Raw genomic sequence first — 22,764 nt, forward strand, 5'->3', positions numbered from 1 at the left:
TATAAATATTCTTCTTCTTCTTCTTGTTATTATGATAATATAATCTCAGTAACTGCAAATTGTTAGTGGACACCTCATGATTGGTAAGTGTGAAGGATAGGCCGCAAAAATTTTCAAAATTGGTCAAATAAATAATGTATTTAATTTAAATTTAAATTTAAATTTATGGAACGTATAAATGAGATATCAGAAACTGGAATATCACGAAACACAAGGCCAAATGGAAAATCAAAATCTGGAGAAATGGTATCGCGATCATCGCAGGGTTAGTTTGGGCATTGGAGAAAACATTAACATCTCTTCTTCTGCGTCTTTCTCTCCCTTGACTCTCAAATCCCAAATTATTCACTCTTACCCTTTTTTCTCCAAACCCTAACTTTCCCTTTCCAACCCAATCCTCTCCTTTCGTTCAAACTCCCCCATTCGCATGTGCAATCCGCACACTTTCTCGGATCTTCCATAAATTTCGGGTATTATTGACCCTTTTCTGCTGCCAATAGCTTCAATCAATGGCCAAGGGCACCGATTCCGACGAGTTCGTGTTGCTTTCTAGGGTCCGGACTGGTCTCAAGAGGGAGTTCGCGTTCGCAATGAAGGCCCAATCTGAGATCTGCGGCGCTTCTCTGGGCCGAACGCGGGCCAGCAAGAACCGGCCCGACCCTCCTGTTCAGGCGGCATCTGCCCGGAAACGGTCCAGGAAGACCGTCGAGCCCAAAACGTCGGAGGACGTCTTGAGCGAGGAAGAGGCTAAGAGCGACGTGGTGGATCTTCAGAGCGATGATGAGCCGAAGAATAATCATGCGGGAGAGTCAGAATCTGCGGCAATGTTGGTTTGTGAAGAGGAAGCGAAGAGTGGAGTGGCCATGGAAAATATTATCGGCGAAGAGGAGCCGAAGGTGTTGGAGACTGTTATCTGCGAAGAGGAATTGAAGGTGTTGGAAACTGTTATCAGCGAGGAGGAACCGAAGGCGTTAGAAATTGTCATGGGCGAAGAGGAACCGAAGGTGTTGGATAGTGGTGTTAATGAGGAGGAGCCTGTTGTGGCTGACACGTTGAAGGAAGAGGTTGTGGATGAGACGGCACAACCTCTTGGCGAAATTAATGAAGAATCGGAGAAGGGTGTTTCGGGAGATAAGGTTCCTAGTGGGGAAACACTTGTTGTGGAGAATGATGATGACAAGGGGAAGAAGAATAAGAAGAGAACGAAAAAGTGGTTGGAGAGGCTTCCGATTGTGAGAAGGTTTACGCGGTCGGCACTGAAGGAAAAACCCGAGGCAGCAAATGACGAGAAAAATGTTGGTGCTGTTGGACTTGATGATGTTATTAAGAGGGAATCAGAAACCGAGGCTTCGGTGTTAATGACCACTCCTATTTCGGGCAGATTTTCGAATTCTAGATTGAGGAAGTTTCCTACTAAGTTGAAGGATCTTCTGGCTACGGGCATTCTTGACGGATTGACAGTGAGGTACATGAAAGGATCAAAGGTATATTAATCTTTGCTTCTTTTAATAATGGATTTTGAATGTTTGTATTTAAGACTTTCTGCTTGATGTTTGAGTTTGTTTGACGACATTTTAGGCTCGAAAAAATGGGGAAACAGGGCTTCAAGGAGTGATTCAGAACTCTGGGATTCTGTGTTTTTGTGAGAGTTGCATGGGGATTGAAGTGAGTTATACTAATTTTTAATTTTATTTTAGTGTCTGACAGATTATGGTTGTAATTTGTGCTTTTTATTTGTTTTTTTGTGGAAATAGGTGGTCACACCCACTGTGTTTGAGCTGCATGCTGGCAGTGCAAATAAACGTCCCCCAGAGTATATTTACATGGATTGTGGGAATGGTGGAAATAACCTCCGTGATGTCATGAATGCCTGCTGCGATTTGTCATTGGAGTCAATGGAGGAAGCCGTTCAAAAACTACTTGGTGGCTTCACTATGAACAAATCTTCCATCTGTTTTCACTGCAGAGGTTTGAAATGCATATGCTTCTTGATTTCTCTTCTTTGATTATCCCAATGTTTTTGCAGCTTTGATACTTATTTCCGGGCCATGTAACAACTGATATTGATGTCTCTTTTAGGAGCATGCAAGGGTGTGTCAAAGCTCGTATGCGATGCTTGCATAGCAAGTCCCCCTCAAACAGCCACAACAAGTAGCAAAAAGATTTCATCACCAGTTCAACCAAGGTATCACTTAAATTTTTGTTTAATAAACGTATGACTACTTGATTTTACATTATAAGGATGAGAAATGAGGATTTGGGTGAATATGGTAACATTTTCCTTCCTTTAAAGTGATGGATAATTTCTAAGTTGTAAGACTTATCAACCGTTTTACCATCCCTGTCTTGTTTATTAATAAATGGACAGGCTATTATAGTATAGGATTACTACTTATTTTGTTTCATGTCACTTTTACTCTCACACGTATGTTTCTGTAAGAGACTATGTAATGTGCGTTGTGATAATAATATTATCAAAGTTCACCGAATGCATTGCATATGATTATTTAATGCATACACATCCTATCTATCTCAGATCACCAGAGCCAGTAATGGTTCAAAAATCATTAGACAATGAGATGCAGCCAAATTCATTAGACAATGGGGTGCAGCCTGAGTCGCTAAATAATTGCGAGGTGCCAAACTCATTAACCAATGAGATGAAGCCAAATTTGCTACATAGTGGGTTGAAGCTTAATTCATCAAACAGTGGGATGAAGCCAAATTCATTAAAGAATGGAATGAAGCACAGTACATCTCGTGGTAAGAGTCAGGGAAGACTAACTAGGAAGTAAGTGTATTTGTAAATCACTTTTCTAAACATTTTGCTTCACTTAAAATTTAGAATTGCTTATATTTACATGTTTTAACATACTGGTGATTTAGACTTATCAAGGATTTAATTCATGTATATTTTTAATATTTGAAAGGGATCTGCGCTTGCATAAGTTGGTATTTGAAGCAGATGTTTTGCCAGATGGAACTGAAGTAGCCTACTATGCTCACGGACAGGTAGCTGTGATTAAGATTGGTTCTGTTTTATTTTTCCTATTGTTTTTTGGCTTTTATCTTTCCTTATTGTACTTTTGTTTTGTGTTCAGAAACTGCTGGTTGGTTACAAAAAGGGATATGGGATATTTTGTACCTGCTGCAACAGTGAGGTGCTTTTCCTTGTTATTATATGTTATATTGTGCCACATATTAGGCTATGACAGATATTTAACACCTGTACCTTTTTGTAAAAAAAATTGACTGAGCAGGTCAGTGCTTCTCAGTTTGAAGCTCATGCTGGGTGGGCATCTCGACGAAAGCCGTGAGTTCTTGTTTAACTTTTATTATTGGATGCAGGGTGCATTTGCATTGTTTATCTAGATTTGCATTAATATGCTCATCATGAGTTTTATTTGTTGTCTTCCTCATTAAATGCGTTTAAATTGTTATTGGATGCAATTATAGGGTGTGCCAGCGTATTCTATCTAGATTTGCGTTAAATTGCTCGACTCAAGTTCAATGTTTTTCTTTTGGGTTCTATAGATATTTTCTAGCTCTAGTACAGTATGTAAAAATATAATTAGATTAACAGATTAAGTATTTGTGAGGAAAAATATTTGTTACTGTCGTCATTTCCTTGTTTAAATTATGTTATTGTGTTGCAGTTACCTGCACATTTACACATCTAATGGAATCTCACTCCATGAGTTGTCCATCTCTTTATCAAAAGACCGGAGATTTTCCAACAATGATAATGATGATCTCTGCATCATATGTGAAGATGGAGGGGATCTTTTGTGTTGTGATGGATGCCCTAGAGCTTTTCACATAGGTGAAACGTTGTTTGCTTTTTACTGTGTTAATCTATTCTTTATTGACATGTGTTCCTTTACGCTCTCCTCGAATATTGGTATATAACATCCAGGAATTAAATTTTAAACTGAACAAGAAACTAGATACGGAAACTGAACTAGCTTTGATCTATTGAAACAATGTCAGTAATGCTATCTTGCCAGCCAAAACTATTAAACAAAATGTGGTGAAGCTTCTTTCAAAGAATGTAGGATCTGTATAGAATTTCTCAGGGTTGCTGGATGCATATGGGGCACAAAAGGCCATAATGATTAGAAATCATACTATTATTTAAATGTTTTTAGGATATTTTTGCACCCAACAATCTTTAGAAAATTCTGTAATAACACTTTTAAAGTGATTGTAAGCTTTTAAATAAATTCTTCAGTGTGGATTTATTTTATAATCAAAATCAATAGCAAAATTTGTTATTTTGGTAAGTGCGCTTTTTAATTGTGTCAACATACTTTAGGAAAACCAATGTTATGTATCTGAACTGACATTTAAGCTATGGAGATCGCTTTTTATTTTTTGTTTTATTATGGTGATCCCTCATTGTATGCCTTCTGTAAGATACTCTTAAGCACTTTCTAGTGCTTTTAGCAGGTCATTTCTTGACCAAGGAAATGGACAATCTTGTCTCTTGCCTGAAAATGGTTCCAGTTTTATTTTATCAAAATATGAGAAAATCATTTTCAGTATTATTTATTTTTTATGTAAGATTTTCTTTTTGGATAGTCTCGCACCTCTGGGAATTATGGAGATTGTGTTTTTTTCTTCAATTTTCAAAGAAATTGTTGGCAGTGGTGGTGGGATTTAATTCGTAGTATCCTTTTGTTTAATTTATGAGTAATTCTTTTGGCCAGAGACTTGATCTTGATGCTAGTGTTTATAGTCATTGTTATGACGGGCTTTATAAAATTTTACAATTTCAGACTGTGTCCCTTTGCCATGCATTCCCAGTGGTACTTGGTATTGTAAGTATTGCCAGAATGTTTTCCAGAAAGATAGGCAGGGGCAACATAATGTGAATGCTCTGGCAGCTGGAAGGATTGAAGGCACTGATATTTTGGAACAAATGAACCCAAGATGTATTCGTGTTGTCAGAACTGTAGAAGTTGACCATGGTGGATGTGCCTTGTGCAGGTAACACTTCTCTTTGGGGTCGTTTTATCCCTTCAGTAACCAACTGAAAGCTTGCCAATGTAACACTAGTCTCATTTATTAGTTGGTGTGGTGAACTCACGTGGGAATTTTTTCGCAGGCCATTTGAAATTCTTCTTTTGTATTGAATACTCTGTTGTGTTTTTTTAATATTTGCTAGTTTCTATACATGTGATTCAATACACTGGCATTGACACATTATTCTCTTACCTTCCTCCTGCTTTGATTCAATACAGTCGTCACAATTTCAGTAAAAGCTTTGGTCCTCGGACAGTAATTATTTGTGATCAGGTATTTGCTTTTTCTGTCTTTTAGATAGCCAGGTCTTAATGACAAGTTTCTTTATATTGTACGTTTTAAAGTTCTGATGGGAGTGTTCTTGCAGTGTGAGAAAGAATATCATGTTGGCTGCTTGAAGGATCATAACATGCAGAACCTTGAGGTACTTTTGTTTTTCTTTATTGATTTTCTCCTCTTTCCTCTTGTAATAAGTAATATTTTTAACGGATATTAATTTACAGGAATTGCCTGAGGGGAATTGGTTTTGTGGCACATCTTGCAATCAAATCCATTCTGCTCTGGCGGATTTGGCAGCTTGTGGGGAAAAGAGTGTCCCAGATTCTCTTCTAAGTTTGATTAAAAAGAAGCACGAAGAGAAAAATGTAGACATTCGAGGTGACCTTGATGTTAAATGGAGGGTTATAAATTGGAAACTAGATGATTCTGTTGAAAATAGGAAAAGGCTTTCAAAGGCTGTTGCTATCTTCCATGTGAGTATATAAGATTAATCTTAGTTTTCTATTCCTTCTTCTCTATTTATAAGATCTTCTCACTGGTCCATAAAGTGAGGTAAATTAGTTGAAAATAATAAGTTTTTTTTTTTGACAGGCAAAGAATTTATAAATAGTAGAGTATCTGGAATAATTAGTATTGTTGTTCCATATCATATTTAAAAATCTAAAGTATTTGAGTGAGACTTTCATATCGTGAGCAGTTATATTCTTAAATCAGATTACTCATAGAGACTCATGTCATTCATTTCAAATATCTATTATATTTTTGGTAAACACCTCAATAAATTAATGCTATTTTAGGAAATAAAAAATAATGCATTATTCCACTACAAAGGGGTCTTCTGAAAAAGTTTGACAAAATTTCTGAAAACGGTCTTGTAAATATTTATAGAAGGAGAACATTTTATCAGTTACTCTGTTTTTAGTATATAGAAATTGTGGTATATTTTTCATTTATATTTTGACGATGACATTTATTTTATGTCAAGTTTGATGGATGTGCAATTTTAGTTAGTATGAATCTTTTTTTTGTACAGGAAAGGTTTGATCCTATAGTTGATTCAACATCTGGCCGAGATTTCATTCCGACAATGTTGTTTGGGTAAGCCTTGTATATTTTTTGTGTATTCTATCTATATTTATTTATTTATATATTATGTATATGTAGGATGTGAATGAATTTTCTTGTTTGTTTCATTTCCTCAGAAGGAACATTCGAGGTCAAGATTTTAGTGGGATGTACTGTGCAGTGCTTACTGTCAAGTAAGTATATCAGGGCGGCATGGTTTATGTGGGTTGCAACTTTGGTTGGAATTGTTACTTACAAAGTATATTTTTATTGTTTTGCAGTGGAGATATTGTTTGCGCTGGAGTATTTCGTGTCTTTGGATCAGAAATTGCTGAGCTTCCATTGGTGGCAACTACTTCTGATCAACAAGGACAGGTTATTTAGTTTTTTTACTCTAGTACAAGGATTTCTGTGAATGCCAGGAAATATTCTAACTGAACTTTTTTTTTCCAGGGTTATTTTCAGTGTCTATTTTCTTGTATTGAGACATTACTTGGTTCTTTGAATGTGAAGAACCTTGTGCTACCAGCTGCCGATGAAGCTGAATCGATATGGACCGGTAAATTTGGGTTCACAAAGCTAGCTCAAGATGAGGTATGTATTAACTTCATCTGTAGATTCTCGATGGTTTCCACTCATTTTATATAGACTAACTTGTGGTGTGGTTACAGATAAACAAGTATAAGAAATTTTATCGCATGATGATATTTCAAGGGACCTCGGTGTTACATAAGCCTGTTCCTGCACTCTGAATTTTGTGTAAAGTTTTTGGTGGAACAATATGCTGTAGACTTTTTTTCTTGGTTGCTTTGCTGGCTGCAGATCAAATGTTTAGTATGTACAGGGATCTGTCTTTTTTGGTGTACAGAAATACTGACAACCACCTCTAGCTGTTATTATTTGTTTTCGTAGCAAAGGAATCAAAGGAGGTTAGAGTTGAAAATAGAGGAAAAGCTAGGTCAAGAGATTTTGTGAAACTAGCCAAAATTTTGGTTTATGTTATAAAATTCATTTATTACTGCCCACTGCTTTTAACCTCCTTTATTTTATTTACTCTAGTTTTTTTGCTTTCTCCCATGTATCTTTCAATCAGAGATGTATTTCCCGGTATCATTAATGTAAAATCCCTCGGTTGGTTCACGCACTAAAATGGGAATTTTTAATTGACAGTGAGATAAAATCAGTTTAAACTTTGCATCTGATTCTGCAATTAATATAAATTATTGTTGACAAGTTTATTTATATAAACAATTTTCTAATGGATAGATTACGTACTAAAGTAGCATGCCAACAGAAAGATATTTCGTAAACATTTCATTAGAATTTACGTTTTTACTTATTATAATAATAATAATAATAATTAAACGAATTTAAAAATACACTAAATAATAAAATAGTAGTAATAATAATATTTACAATAAAATAATAAAATCTATTTTTATTTTCCAACTTCAGTTTCTTTTATCAAATTCAAACATCAGAAAAAATTATAATAGAGAGAAGTGGTGTGTAGGATGGTGTGAGAAATTTGAACGGTAAAATAAAATAATAATTGAGCAATGAGGGTTGGTGAATGCAAACAAAATAGGGAACAGATTGGAGTAAAAAAGAATGTGAGAGTATTGGTGAGGACGATAATGCGTTGCAGGCTTATCCGGTGAGGTATTCATCTTTATGGGATTTCATATAGCATTGTTTAACATTAAATTTTGAAATTGTGGCTATTTTTCCTATTCATATTTACAATTATATTTGTATTTGATCGAGATCTCTGGAATTGTATAAAATTCATTATTTCAACAACCCATCTTTATATACTTCACATTTATCTATTCATATTTGCCTACTACCATCCTAACATCACGACTGAGTTATAAGATGATTCAATCATAAAAATTGAAAGATTGTGAAATTTATTATATTACTTTTTACTACATATTATTATTATTATTTTTAACTAAACATTTTTTAATTTAATTTTTTATCCTTTTAATTTTGTAAAACATATATGACAGAATTTTAAACTCCAACATTGATGGCTCTAAATATATTATATCAACACACCATTTTTATGGAAGGGTTGAGGAAACTGAGTTATGCAATTGAATTTTGAAGTTATTCTTACTTTTATACATTTTTTACTCGTAGTATTTATGTTATCGTACGTTTTTTTTTTTTTCACATTCAAAAGGAATATTTTCACCTTTCCCAAATAATTTAAAATTATCTCATTTTTTGCTTTTATCTTTTTTTTCTTACACGTCTTTGTTAAACCAATCAGGGTACAGAAACCATGTGCCAGTTTTAAGTCACATGCTACGTTCGTACTCAAAATAATGGATAAGGTTATTTTTATTTAATATTTTATAAAATATTAATAAAATGTTAAAAATATTATACTTAAATGCTTATAAAAGGAAGCGTATATCTGATATTTCCTTTAATTAATTCTTTTATTAAGCTTATGCAGAGTTTTTCTACTTACCACCCATGAAAAGTGTGCATATGAAAACAAGTTCTATTCTTTTAATTTTTTCTCATCTTCCCATATTCTTAGAAAAAAAGTAGTGATATTAACACTTTATAATATAAATTATTCTATAAACTTTTGGCCAAGCACAAACACCTCTTTATTTACATGAAGGGACAACTATAATTATAAGTCTACAAAACCAATTTCGCTTTTGATTCTAAGTTGTGTGATCTGATAAAAAAAATAGTTAAATTTTAAACTTAACATTCTTTAAGAAGTGATAAATGGGAAGAAGCACTTAACACTTTGGTGGCGGCTGTTGGGGAAAGCTTCGAAGGTTTGAGCAGTCTTAGCAGTGAGTGGAGGAGAGACATGGCATTTGTTACGTTGTCAAATGCAAAGAAACCTGTGAAATACTTTGTGGTATGTTTGTTGTGAGTTAATTCGGTTGTTGATTGTTGATAGGAATTAGGATGTTCTGTTTGGTGAATGTGAGTTTGATAATCAGGTAGATGCATTTGCCGAGTCAGCATTCAAGGGAAACCCTGCAGCTGTGTGTTTGTTGGAAGATGAAAGAGAGGAGAAGTGGCTGCAAGCATTAGCAGCAGAATTCAATATCTCTGAGACTTGTTTCATAACTCCCATTACTCCAATTTCAGACTCTTCTGTCCCCACTTTTCGCCTCAGATGGTTTACGCCCGTTGCTGAGGTAACCTAATATCTCGTACTAATCATATTTTCATGATAATATTTGAGTTGTATATACGGTATGGTCCATCGACATTCCAAACCAGACCGTCGGTCAGACAGTCCAAGGATAAGCGACCTTCGACCATATGATTGGACCGTCTGACCGATGATCTGGCTGAAAATGTCGATAGGTTTGTAGAGTATTATTAATCTTAACTTATGATATGATATTGGATTTTCTGCAGGTTAAACTCTGTGGTCATGCTACATTAGCTACTGCGCACGTACTATTTTCATCTGGTTCGGTGGATAGTGATGTTATTGAATTTGAGACGCTATCTGGAGTACTGGTAGCTAAAAAGATCCCAGCAATTCATACTTCCAGTGCTTCAAACTTGCAGAAAGATCTCACAGATTTCTATATTGAATTGGATTTTCCTGTTGATCCGGTTAAAGAGTTCAACTATGATGAGAGTGCTTCACTAATTTCTGAGGCATTAGACGGTGCTTCCATAGTTGATGTGAAAAGGACAACAATTGGAGATTGCTTGCTCGTAATTTCTATTTCTGTTATTGTCTGATACAAAACAGTGTTAACCATCTATTAACCTGCTTGATTCTTAGAATTAAAATAAAAAGTGTGTTTTTTTTCTGAGCAATTGTGCACATTGAACATTGTGAAACATTCAATTTTATTTCAGGTTATACTCTCATCTGGGAAAGCTGTCTCAGAACTACAGCCACAACTTGATACAATAGTTAAATGCCCTGCAACAGGGGTAATTGTTTCGGGGGTGGCTCCTTCAGATTCAGAATTTGATTTCATGAGTAGATTCTTCTGTCCAAAACTTGGAATCAGTGAGGTAAGTGGTCAAGAATCTTATCTATAGAAAGATTCATGTTTCTGATTTAAAACTCCATGCTCCTGACACATCATTTCTGGAACTGTGTAATCCCTTCAAGAAAATGCTATTCTCTTCTTCCAAAATCACTTCACCATTTTAGAGAAGAAGCTTTAGAACAATGCAGAGAGTGATATCAAAAGAAGTCCAATGCTCCATTTCACTTCGTGTTTCCTTTCAGGACCCTGTTTGTGGGAGTGCACATTGTTCATTGACACCCTACTGGAGCAAGAAGCTGGGGAAGACCAACTTCAAGGCTTATCAGGTGGGAACTCTTATTCTGTGTATCCAAATAAATTTTTTGGGTTAAAATCACTTTGATTCCTTAAATTTCGATCAAAATTGGAATTAATTCCCCGCAACTTTCACCTAATTTAGTTTTTTATTTTAAAAATTCATAAATTTAATTATTTTAATCAAATTTTATTAAATTTATTTGACGTTTCAATTACGTTTTATAATAATCATGAATTATATTTCAAACGTCAATTCAACTGAAAAAAATTTTGGTTAAAAAAATTAAATTTACAAACTTTAAATAAATACTTATACCGAATTTTACTTAAATTTAAGAGATCAATTAAATTTACAAACTTTAAATAAATACTTATACCGAATTTTACTTAAATTTAAGAGATCAGAAACATATTTAACCATAATCGTTTATATCAATAAATATTCATTGTTAGTATCCGATTAATGCGAAAAGTCATTAAAACCTTTCGAGTTAACCTTATATTTTCCAAAATGATGTGAAGTTACTATACACTGATATAAACATATGATATTGATATAGGCATCAGCCAGAGGAGGGGTTCTGAATATCCAGTTTGATGAAGGCGCACAGAGAGTGTTTCTGCGTGGAAAGGCTGTTACAGTGATGGAAGGACATGTTGTAGTGTAGCCTTGTTCTTGGCTTTGCATAATTTGTAACACTACTTCAATCTCATCAAATAAACATCTTATCAGTTAATAAAACAAGTATTCTGAAATCAAATCACTATTTCATTAGCATGTTGAATTCTAATTCTAATTTCTAATAAACCCTAAGACCTAGTACTTCTCCTGTTTTCTTCTCTGTTATTCTATATTTTCCTGTCTCGTTTATTTTAGAATTGGATAACATATCGGAGTAGTTGAGATGCAAAGATCATTATTATCCGATCATATTTTTAAATATGATGATTTTTTTTTATTCCCAAGATTTCATGTCATCTTTTATTTCTTATAATTTTATCATGAATTTTAGTGGGAGAAAATCAATTTGTTCATACTTAAATTTTATTATATTTTTATATTTTGTTTTAAGTTCCTATGTTTTAGATAGTGTATTATTTAGCTTTTGAGGACAAAATATTGCATATAAGAGAAACTATTTATGTTTTGTATAAAACCTTAAGATAAATAATCTTAATTTGAATGTGATGTAGTCACTCTATCATGAGTTTTATGAGATTTATGCTGTTTAAACTTGCTATAATTTTTGAGATTAAGACGACATTGTATAGTTTGAATAAATAGAACTTAATGTGTCATCATTTTTGTATTTGATGAATGCATATGTATTTGAAAAGAATTATTTGTTGTGAAAATTTGAAGTAAAATATTTAGGATTTGTTCACTTGTTTGAGAGGTATAGAAGTAGCCTACAATAAGATTGAATTTAACTTGGAGAATAATAATATTTGGAAAAATTATACATTGTATTGATTATTTTGACTTGTTTGAAAGCTATATTTGGTGAGGTGAATTTAAATAAAACATTTGAAACTTATTTTGTTTTGTTGTATGAGATTGATTTTTTTATATGTTTCCTCAAGTAGGATATTTCTGCTCAAAGAAAAACAATACAATAACTCAACTTTAATTTCTGCATAAATTTCACTTAAAGCAAGAAATTTTAACTCAAGTGAGGAGATTTTTGGCTCAAGTTAAAAACAAAATTTCTTTTGATCTCTTTAAATGGATAAGTGGATGAATATGGATAATTTTATAAATGTAAAATAAATATTAATTTGTATATTTTATTGATATATGTTTTAGTTTAAATGATATATATATATATATATATATATATATATATATATATATATATATAAATATAAATAAAGATAATGTTTATTGAAATTGATGAAATTTGTATGAAATATAAAAATCTTCTGCTTCATTAGTGATTTAAGTCTTCCATACTAAGATATAAAATGATGAAAAACTTAAAGAGAATTTTACTTATGTGACATGTGTAAATGTGTGAATGAATTTATCCTAATTCATTATTCTTAAGTTCATTTGTAAATAAATAAATAAAAAACAGAAAAACTAAGATACGATATATAGTCACTTCAAAACTGTATTAACACAAAATTAACGGAAGGAATAAATCACACAAATGTTTGAACAAGAATACTAATTAAATCTAGATTTTTTTTGTCCTTGTTTGCTTGGTTTATTCAATGTGATCTCTTAATTTTTGTTGTCCTTGATTCAATCATTATTTTATTTAAAATGAATCAATGTTATCTCTTATGATAAATTAGTCTTGACACCTTTTAAAAAGTAATCATATGTTAATAACTTTAAATTTCTACCCTCTGATCATGATTATGAAGATGTAATAAGTAAAAATAAATAAAGTGAAAGTTTACAAAAGTTCAAAATTATTAATATATGTTGACCTTTTAAATAATGTCACAAATAATTTAATAAAATAAGAAACATTGACTTTTTTATAAATAAAATATAAACTAAATTGAAGAATTTCTTCCTATTTTTTAAAGTTCGAACTAAATATTTACAAAGAAGTAACTTATTTCAATATTTTTGGTGAAAAAGATTATAATTTTATGAAACGTATTTTTTTTATACGATAGAGGACAACTTTGACATAAAATTATGATTTCATCAATTATTTTAATTTTCTTTCTAAATTTATAAAAGAAAATCAGAAAAATTGTATCTAATTATAAAATATCAATAAATAGTATATTAATATAATATTTTTAAAATTTTAGAGATAACAGCAATCTGTTCATTCATTTGTTTTTTCTATGGTTGATAATTTATTTTATTTTTATCAGCGGACGTGTATTATTCTTTTTTTATGATAAGAATATTATGATTATTGCAAGTATAATCATAAAATAAATATAAATGATTTTTACAATTTTATTATTTAATTTTTACTTATTTTACAGATAGTTTTTTATTATAAATAATTATCATCATAATTTAAAAATGATAGTCAACTAAAAAAAGTAATTAAATTTAGAATAAGTGTTAGTGTGTGTGTTTATATTTATACTTATAAACAGAACATTACTGATGTTCACAAACGGAAGTAAAAACTTCTTTTTCATTTTTTAGGCAATTTATTTCTATGCTAAAGATCAAATCATTAATAACGATTTTTTTTTTATCAGTATAAGTAGTAAGTGTTTGAGGTTTAATCTATTTTAATATTCAAAATTCATTAATAATAAATATTTTTTCATAAAATTTAAAAAATGTTGTGGAATTAAATCTAATCTAACTCATTTTATTTTTACTTAGTTTGAACCGAAAGGTAGTAGAATTTTAATTAAATTGGACGATGAATTTAATATAGGTTTAATTAATCATTCGATGTGTTTTAGTTTAAAAATATTAAATTAATCTTTCAATATTTTTAAATTTTAATTTGGTTTTAATTTTTAAAAATTGATATAATTTAATTTTTTCATTAATTTTTTTTGAAACATAACAAAGATCTTTCATCAAAATTAAATTTATTAATAAAAATGATTTAATTTATTGATGTAATTAATATATTTATAATGTCAATATTAATAAAAAAATCATTAATTTGTTTAAAAAATTTAACGAAAAGATTAAATTAAATTATTTTTTTAAAAGTGAAAACCAAATTAAAACTTAGAACAACTTAAGAGCCAATTTGAGATTTTAGAAAAAAAAATGAAAAAAAATAATAATTAAATCTCTAATAAAACAAACTTAAAAAAAAAAAAAAAGAATTCCGTTGGTACAGTTTTAATTGAATTTGGTGAGAGTGAAGGGTCATAACACAAGGGATGGAGCACGTTGCGTTGACAAGACAGTCTTATCAGAATATGAAATGTTATTTTTATCCATCTTCGATCTATTCCTGCATAATTGCCAAAACCTCTTTTTTTCTTTTTACTCACTCACTGAGATGAAAAAGTTTCAAGCTTTTCTGGTCACTCTTCTATTCCTTGTTACACTATTTCACGGAGGATCAGTAACATGTAGCAGTAGCAGCAGCTCAAGGACTGAAGACGGATCAGAGGAATGGGGATATGTGCAAATCAGACCCAGTAATCTCTTCTGTCTTTTTTCTTTTTTCTTTTTCTTTCTCATGATACCTAATAGAAACCTAGCATGGACTGTTTTTTGAAATTTTTTTAGCAATAGTTACTTACCTTTATGCTTTAAATTTTGCTACCACAGAAGCTCATTTGTTCTGGTGGCTATACAGAAGTCCATACAGAGTGGATAATCCCTCCAAGCCCTGGCCAATCATTCTCTGGTTGCAGGGAGGACCAGTATGTGTTTTTTCTTTTTTATAGTTAAACCAATTATCTGAGATTAGAAAAAGAAAATGATAAAGATCATTTTTTTTCTCATAGTAGTTGACTAAATTAGTTTATGAAAATTATATCAAAGTTTATTCTCATTATAACAGACTTCCCAATATTTATTTTTTAATTGGGCCATTATATAACATCAATTTGTTTCGAAATATTTAACAGGGTGCTTCTGGAGTTGGGTTTGGAAATTTTGGAGAGGTTGGTCCTTTGGATGGCAATTTGAAGCCCCGGAATTCCACTTGGTTGAGAAAAGCAGATCTCTTGTTTGTGGTAGCTCATTAACTCTAGTTTTTTTTCCTTGAAGCAATTGATTACAGTTTCCACTTGATTTTGCATTCTAATGAGCTTTTGACTGTGCTTCTTACATCCTTCAATGACAATGACATTGAATCAATGTGCCATGTACTATGTAGGACAACCCTGTTGGAACCGGGTACAGTTATGTTGAAGATTCGGATCTCTATGCCAAAACTGACCAAGAAGCAACCATAGACTTGACAACCTTGTTAGCTGAATTATTCAACAATGATGCCAACCTCCAAAAGAGTCCTCTGTTCATTGTGGCAGAGTCTTATGGTGGCAAATTTGCTGTAGCTCTTGCATTATCAGCTTTCAAAGCTATTCAACATGGAACATTGAAGGCTACACTTGGAGGTATATGTTCTTTCCATTCTGACATCATCCAAGACTGATAACAATTCATGTCCATCAATATGGTGAATTTTGTTTTTTGTTCCTTAGATCAATTAATTATACATGTGAAATATTATATGTATAGTAACTTTATTTTTCTTATTCAGGTGTGGCATTAGGAGATTCCTGGATCTCCCCAGAAGATTTTGTGGTAGGTACAAATATTTTTGTAGTCAAAGGTTAAAACTCAACTTACAACTTTCACAATTTTAATATTTTCTACCTTGAAGTTCTCATGGGGTCCTCTACTGAAAGATCTATCAAGACTTGATGACAATGGACTGCAAAAAGCAAACAGGTGTATCTTTTTTCCACATTCTCAAATAGACAAATTGATGAAATGTTGGAGTTTGATTTCATTGTCTATATTATCTGATAGATAAATATGATTTTACAATAGTATAGCTGAGAAGATCAAGCAGCAACTTGAGGCAGGTCAATTTGTTAATGCAACTAATTCATGGGGTGATCTTGAGAATGAGATTATCGCTAGCAGCAATTCTGTGGTACTATAATTTATTTCCATTAATCACGTTGGTGTATTTATTTAATCACTTAAAATAGTGTATATAAGTGAAAATAATATTTCATGTCATTGGCTAACTTTTGGAGTTGTGGTAGATTTTGAAAGTAATTGTAAAAATGTTCTGTACCACAGCTCCTAAAATTCTTATTTTTTAATATTTCAGGATTTCTATAATTTTCTACAAGATTCAGACAGTGATTCAAACAGCTTAAACGCAGTGGAGCTGGGATTATCGAAAGAAGTGGCAATTATGCGATACTCCAAGTATCTTAAGTCAAAGATTTCAACTCTTGGTAGTGAGGACGATGATCTTGAAAAATTACTAAACGGTGTCGTGAGGAAGAAGTTAAATATTATTCCTGAGAATGTTACGTGAGTTTATGATGTCAAATTATCTCAATTTCCAATTCAAATTCGTGATCTCACAACAACTTTTGTGCTGATGACAGATACGAAGTGCAGTCCTGGGAGGTTTTCGAGAGTCTTGCAGCTGATTTTATGAAGCCAAGAATCAGTGAGGTAAGAAGATTTTAATATGCTTAAAACAATTTGATTATGTATTTTGGGCTCAAAGGAATTGAATTAATTAAAATGGGTAATTTCTTTTCTTTTAGTTTATATTTGATGTCTCTAGTTTAATTCTCTTAGGTTGATGAGCTGCTGACACTTGGGGTCAACGTGACTGTGTACAATGGTCAAGTAAGTGTCCTTCACCAACATTTTTACAAACAGTTTATGTGCACACTTTGAATTTTGATCCTACATATAACCTTTGTATCAGTATATTTAAGCAAATTGCTGGGAAACCTAATTTGACCATCTTTTGTTTTTCTTTTATGTGATTGTTCATCTCAATTGTTTGATATATTGTCAATGTGCAGAGACCATTGTTCATCCCAATTTTTGTGTTTGTGGGTTCAAAGTAGTATTCATCCCCAAATTCACATGTGGTGTGAGAAATGATAACATTAAATTTGGATCATGCAACCACATATAATCAAAATTGAAAGATAATCAACAGTTAAACTACTATTTAGAAAGTAATGCGCAATTTAATGGTATACCTACAATAGCAGAAGTTCTCACAGAAAAAACATGTATGTAATCTGAATGGATCATTGTGATTTGTGGTTATTATAGGTTGATCTCATTTGTGCAACCAAGGGAACAGAAGCTTGGCTTAAGAAACTGAAGTAAGCAACTATGCATCATATATATTTTATGGATCTTTTCAATATTGGTGAAACCAAGCATTTATGTGAGTTATGATGTTTTTTCTTTTTCTGGGATCTATTTTGTAGGTGGGAAGGACTTCAAAGTTTCTTGGAAAAAGACAGAACCCCTATCTATTGTGGAAGTGACAGAACCACCAAAGGGTTTTTCAAGTCATTCAAAAATCTGCATTTCTATTGGATCCTTGGAGCTGGTCATTTTGTAAGTGGAAATAGTTCATAACCACTGCATAATTTTTGAAATTTGGATTCACTGTTAGATTTTTTTTTTGGCTAAAAATATACTGATTTTGATATTTTAAAATATATTAATTTTTTTTAATATACTGATATTTTAAAACATTGATAGCTTAATCTTTTTTAATATATTTTAAAATATTAAAATAGTATACACTAGTGTATTTTAAAGTATAAGAAAATGATAGTACCGAAACTGCAATAAACAATCCAAATTCAGAGTGAACCTTCACATTATATGATTTACTTACTAAAAACCCTGTATAATGGTATATATGTATACTCACATATATTTATATAAAAATTAAAAACTAGTTAAGGAAATGAGTACAAAAATAAAATAAAATAAACAGTGTGAAATTATAATGTTTTGTTTGTTTGAGTAATTTATTTGGTTGGTGAGTGCAACAGGTACCTGTTGATCAACCTTGTGTAGCATTAGACATGGTGGCTGCAATTACACAATCACCAGCTGCTTGAACATGCAGAAACGTATTATTTTACTATTTATTATTATTATTTTTAATGTTAATGTATTTGTGTTATTTAGTATAACTTATTATTTTTATAAGTAGTGTATTATTTTATCATATTTGTATTTACTGTATGACATTGATTGCAAAAGATTCAGAGTACTCCATGGGAAAAAAAACCGTAAAAGGATCCAAGCAATTGCTTTAATTGATTTTACAATTTCTTCTTTTCACTCTCTTACATTTATGTAATTTATTTCTTTCATACAAAGCATACCATTAGAGTTTATTTATATAAGATCTAATTTGACACTTTTTAAAGATAATTCTACTTACCTGCCCAATACATATATTTAACGTTTATTTAACATTATTAGTCTAAATAGTCTAAAATAGTTAAATAAAAAATATTTGTTAAAATTATTATTTTATATTAAAAAAATATATGGTTAAAATCTCAACAATTTAATTATAAATATATTGATATTATAATATTTATTTTATCATTTATCAACAAAATATATGATTAAATGATATATTAATGTTATTATCGTGTTACTTATACCATATAATTTATTTAGGTGAGAAATTCATGCTAATTTATTGAAAAATCGTTATCTAATTCTAATCTTAATCTTCTATGTGTGTGGTAAAAGAATTTTTTAAGGTGCAATAAAATCCTGAAAGTTAGAGCGTATGTGTTCTTAAAGAATTAAGGTTAATTAGGGATATTTTAATTTGTCTTGTCCACACTATCAACATCACGTGGCAATGTGATGTGATTCAATACACTTTGTTGATGACAACTACAATTACGTGACCAAACTTAATAATAACAGATTAATTATGTTTTCAAAAATTAGTAAGCATCATAAATAAAACATAAATGAAATGTGGTAGGACTAGAACACAAGCAAACGAGCAAAGAAAAGTACAGAAATTTAGTGATTATTTTGATATAACTTTTGTTATTTAGGATTTCATATTAATATTTAGATCAACTTGGGTTGAAAGTTTAGTTGTTTTCCAAGCTTACAAATAAGTTCTTATATATATATTTCTACGGTTTTTTCTTATATTAACTCATTATTTCGGTTATATTTTTTTTTTTCATTTTTAACTTCACCTTTTATTATGAAGTAACATTTAAGACTTAAAAAAAAAAGAGATTGTTAGAATTGAAGTATTGAAAGTGTGGTTAATCTTCTCTTGGTTTGAATGTTTGATTATTGTTAAATCTCTTGAGTAAATTTTTCTCAACAGATTTTATTATTTGGTAATATATCACAATATCAACCGTGAAAATTAAAAATAACTGCAAAAATTTCAACTCAATAGATATTAGTGAAGTACATAATAAATACTAAATATAATAGATATTAAACAAGTATACTTACCTAAAGAGAATCATTTATGCTTGTTTTATATCAATTTGGCTGAACAAGAAATTTTGAAGTGAGCAATCTATTTCTTTTTCTCGTCAAAAATGAAAGGAAAGAAAAATTATATTGTAATTCCTATTTTTTGACTTCCATTTTTTACTCTCTAATATGATTTAATATAGGTCATTGATTCTTTCAAGAATAAAAATAGTAGTATATAAATTAATGATTCACACTGAGTCAAGACAAAGAATAAAAAATGGAAGTCAAAAAATAAAGTCATAATATTATTATTCGAAAAAAAAAGAAACAATAAATTAATAATGATTCATCAACTACAAGTACAAAAAAAAAGAAGGTGGAGTAGCTACACATAAAGCATGTTGAATTCAAGTTTGCTTATGGCATAGACTATGTATATGTTAGACAAAAACATTATTGTATATTAATCCTATGTTTTTCATAATTATAATATGAAATGGTAGGTTTATATTATAATATGAGACCGAGTGAATTAGAACTAGACAAATTGACAAAATTTATTTGGGATGGGGTAGTTTCGGTTCTCCAATTTTCTCAGCCGATTAATGTTTTTTCTCCGAGACCAGAGTCAAGTGTTAATATTGTTTTTTGATTAAGAAAGACACCATTGTTCTATATTATTTGTTTACATACAATATAAAGTTGGTGTCCACTAAAAGAAATTCATTTTACTAGAAAACATGTTATATTTATGGAGATTAGACATTTTAGACTTTTAATTTGAGTATATTATTTTGATTTTTTAAATTTATTGGTTAAGACTCTTCACTTATTAAATATAATTATTTATTTTGGATGGTTCGTTTAATGTACCCAATATTTGTACTTAGGTTTAATTACTAGTTTGATTTTTATACTTTTAGGTTCTAATTCATTTTAGTTATAATATTTTTTTTACTCAATTTTATTATGTGTTAAATTGATTTACTGTGATGTTAACATCGTTCAAAAGGTAATCACGTGTGAGTTGAATGTTTAATTAGTAATTTGATTCTTATATTTTTTTTCGACTTAGTTGAATTCTTATATTTTTCATGTAGAGATAATGTGACCCTTTTCTGTCATCATCAGTGGTGAAATTTGGAGAAAAAATTTAGGGGTGTCAAATTAAATTTGTTATATACAATTTTTTTTAGTTAGAAAAAAAAGTTTTTTATTTTTTCTCTTCATTTTCTCTGCTTAAAACAAACACACATAATAGTAAAATTCAAAAAAATATGACTATTATTCGCTATTATATCATGATACCAAACCATGAATATCATTTTAGATCAGCCCTTTGTACCTCAACAATTTGATTTAGTGGGTATTGTCAAATTTGAAGAGGTTTTTCTCAGATCGCGTTCTAATGAATTTTTCAATTCATTATATATAATTCTAGGAACTTTAGAAATTTGATTTTCATTGTCTTGAATTCTTGGTTCTCATGAAATTTCTCATGAAAAGTTTAGTTAACATATATGCATTTTTTTCATCTTTATCACAAACCTTCTTCTTTAAAAAAAATCAATTTTTTTACTCTTTATCATAATTTTTCTAATATAAATTTATCACATCTCACCCATTTAAAAAAAAGATAAAATTTATATTCAGAAATCACAATTATCACCATACAAGACATAACAAAACTTATACCACTTTAATTAAATAAACAACACGATATAAATTCAAAACTTAAAAAAAAATTACCATAGACAACAGAAAACACTAAATCCCTAAATTTCATAATTAAGAGTTATAATAATTGGGAAAAAGTATAATTAGGGTTCATACTAATTTCATAAAAGAATCCCTAAAATCATAATTAAGTTTATACTAATTTAAGATAAATTTAATTTGGAGAAACATCCTAAGAAGAATCATAAATCTAATATACATAAATCATAATAATATAGTAACCTTGATCTATGAGAGATCATGAGAGAATTACTTCAATATCAATCTATGTTTTCCAACCTCTAGTTTCCAATCTATCTCTTTGTATTTATTTATCCTCATACACTCATGATAATTCTTACGATGAAAAAAATCCTATAGCAAAAAAAAAATCCTAATCTCTTTTATAAATCAATATCTCCATTAATTTTTTTTATTTTATCTTTTATTATAATTTTCATAATATAAATTTAATATAAATAATATATAAATATAATTTTAAATATATATATATATATATATATATATATATATATATATATATATAATAAATTTCAAAAAAAAAAAAATTGGGGAGCATCGACTTCCCTCTGTCAATGCATTATTCCGTCACTGATCATCATCCTCCACAAATCATAGAAACAAATACAAAAATCACAATTGAGTTCATATGTTCCTCTTCGATAATATATATAATACACAAAAACAAAGATCTTATATAAACAAACAAAACCTAAGTCATAAACACTAAACTTATGGTAATGACATCTCATGAACTAACTATTACTTTACATGTCATATGTTATACACTTCATGTGCCATATAAATAATGGGTACAGTTATAATTCACTGTACAATGTTAGACAGCATAAAGGAATTCCGACAAAAACTTGTCTACACTCAGATTGTCCTAAGTCTGTTTTCCCCTTTAATAAGTTTATCACTTCACTCAAAATAATCTATACATATGAAAAGTTAGTCCTTTATGCTATCTCCCACAGTAAAATATATATTTTTTCAAATGCTGAATCATTAAATTAGTACTAATATTATTATTTTATTTTATCGTACCAATTAATATGACACTCATTTTTGTAATTGTGTACTTTGTTTTGTATCGAGTTCTAGACTATGCATCATTGAAACACAAATATTAATTTGCTCACATTGTAATTGGATTTGATTTTAAAAATAAAATTTACATCAATTTACTCTCTTAATAAATGTTATAACAAACTAATTTGTGTAAAACAAGAAAAATTACTAGAGAGAGTCTAACTCATAACATATTCATATCACTTACAACTACAATGCCTTTATAGATCTTCTATTCAATCAGACTTAAATTTATATTTAAATTTAAAAAAAAAACATGACAATTAGGGATTGATTAAAAAAATCCTATTCAGAAAGTAAAAGACAAGTCACTCACCATTCTAAGATTTTCTCGTATCTCCAAGCGATATAAAATCTATGCATGAGAGT

The 22,764-nt window shown here is 30.2% G+C and overlaps 3 protein-coding genes across 3 annotated transcripts; all 3 read left to right on the top strand.

Annotated features, from left to right (window-relative positions):
* The first annotated feature begins 201 nt into the window (after nucleotides 1-201).
* On the top strand, nucleotides 202-7,394 carry LOC114184228 (uncharacterized). Its single transcript, XM_028071511.2, has 18 exons — nucleotides 202-1,484; nucleotides 1,579-1,665; nucleotides 1,755-1,968; nucleotides 2,080-2,185; nucleotides 2,537-2,791; nucleotides 2,931-3,012; nucleotides 3,102-3,161; nucleotides 3,261-3,313; nucleotides 3,657-3,823; nucleotides 4,779-4,989; nucleotides 5,244-5,298; nucleotides 5,393-5,449; nucleotides 5,529-5,777; nucleotides 6,338-6,402; nucleotides 6,507-6,563; nucleotides 6,651-6,744; nucleotides 6,823-6,963; nucleotides 7,041-7,394. Exons 1-18 carry the CDS (start codon nucleotides 510-512, stop codon nucleotides 7,119-7,121), a joined length of 3,009 nt encoding a protein of 1,002 aa, XP_027927312.1. The 5' UTR covers nucleotides 202-509; the 3' UTR covers nucleotides 7,122-7,394.
* A 1,679-nt stretch (nucleotides 7,395-9,073) lies between these two features.
* LOC114183894 (uncharacterized) lies at nucleotides 9,074-11,431 on the top strand. Its single transcript, XM_028071067.2, has 6 exons — nucleotides 9,074-9,265; nucleotides 9,351-9,551; nucleotides 9,778-10,086; nucleotides 10,234-10,395; nucleotides 10,616-10,699; nucleotides 11,231-11,431. The coding sequence occupies exons 1-6, from the start codon at nucleotides 9,215-9,217 to the stop codon at nucleotides 11,336-11,338; spliced, it is 915 nt and encodes a 304-aa protein (XP_027926868.1). The 5' UTR covers nucleotides 9,074-9,214; the 3' UTR covers nucleotides 11,339-11,431.
* Nucleotides 11,432-14,501: 3,070 nt separating this feature from the next.
* Nucleotides 14,502-18,432, top strand: LOC114183404 (serine carboxypeptidase-like 51). The gene is made up of 13 exons (XM_028070416.2): nucleotides 14,502-14,765; nucleotides 14,899-14,993; nucleotides 15,201-15,308; nucleotides 15,452-15,692; nucleotides 15,839-15,882; nucleotides 15,962-16,029; nucleotides 16,132-16,237; nucleotides 16,421-16,629; nucleotides 16,707-16,776; nucleotides 16,906-16,956; nucleotides 17,398-17,450; nucleotides 17,559-17,691; nucleotides 18,138-18,432. The coding sequence occupies exons 1-13, from the start codon at nucleotides 14,546-14,548 to the stop codon at nucleotides 18,204-18,206; spliced, it is 1,467 nt and encodes a 488-aa protein (XP_027926217.1). The 5' UTR covers nucleotides 14,502-14,545; the 3' UTR covers nucleotides 18,207-18,432.
* The last annotated feature ends 4,332 nt before the right edge of the window (nucleotides 18,433-22,764 follow it).

Source organism: Vigna unguiculata, chromosome 5, assembly GCF_037176805.1.
Source record: "Vigna unguiculata cultivar grain cowpea cultivar isolate G323 ecotype 2 chromosome 5, ASM3717680v1, whole genome shotgun sequence".
Classification (NCBI taxonomy): domain Eukaryota; kingdom Viridiplantae; phylum Streptophyta; class Magnoliopsida; order Fabales; family Fabaceae; genus Vigna; species Vigna unguiculata.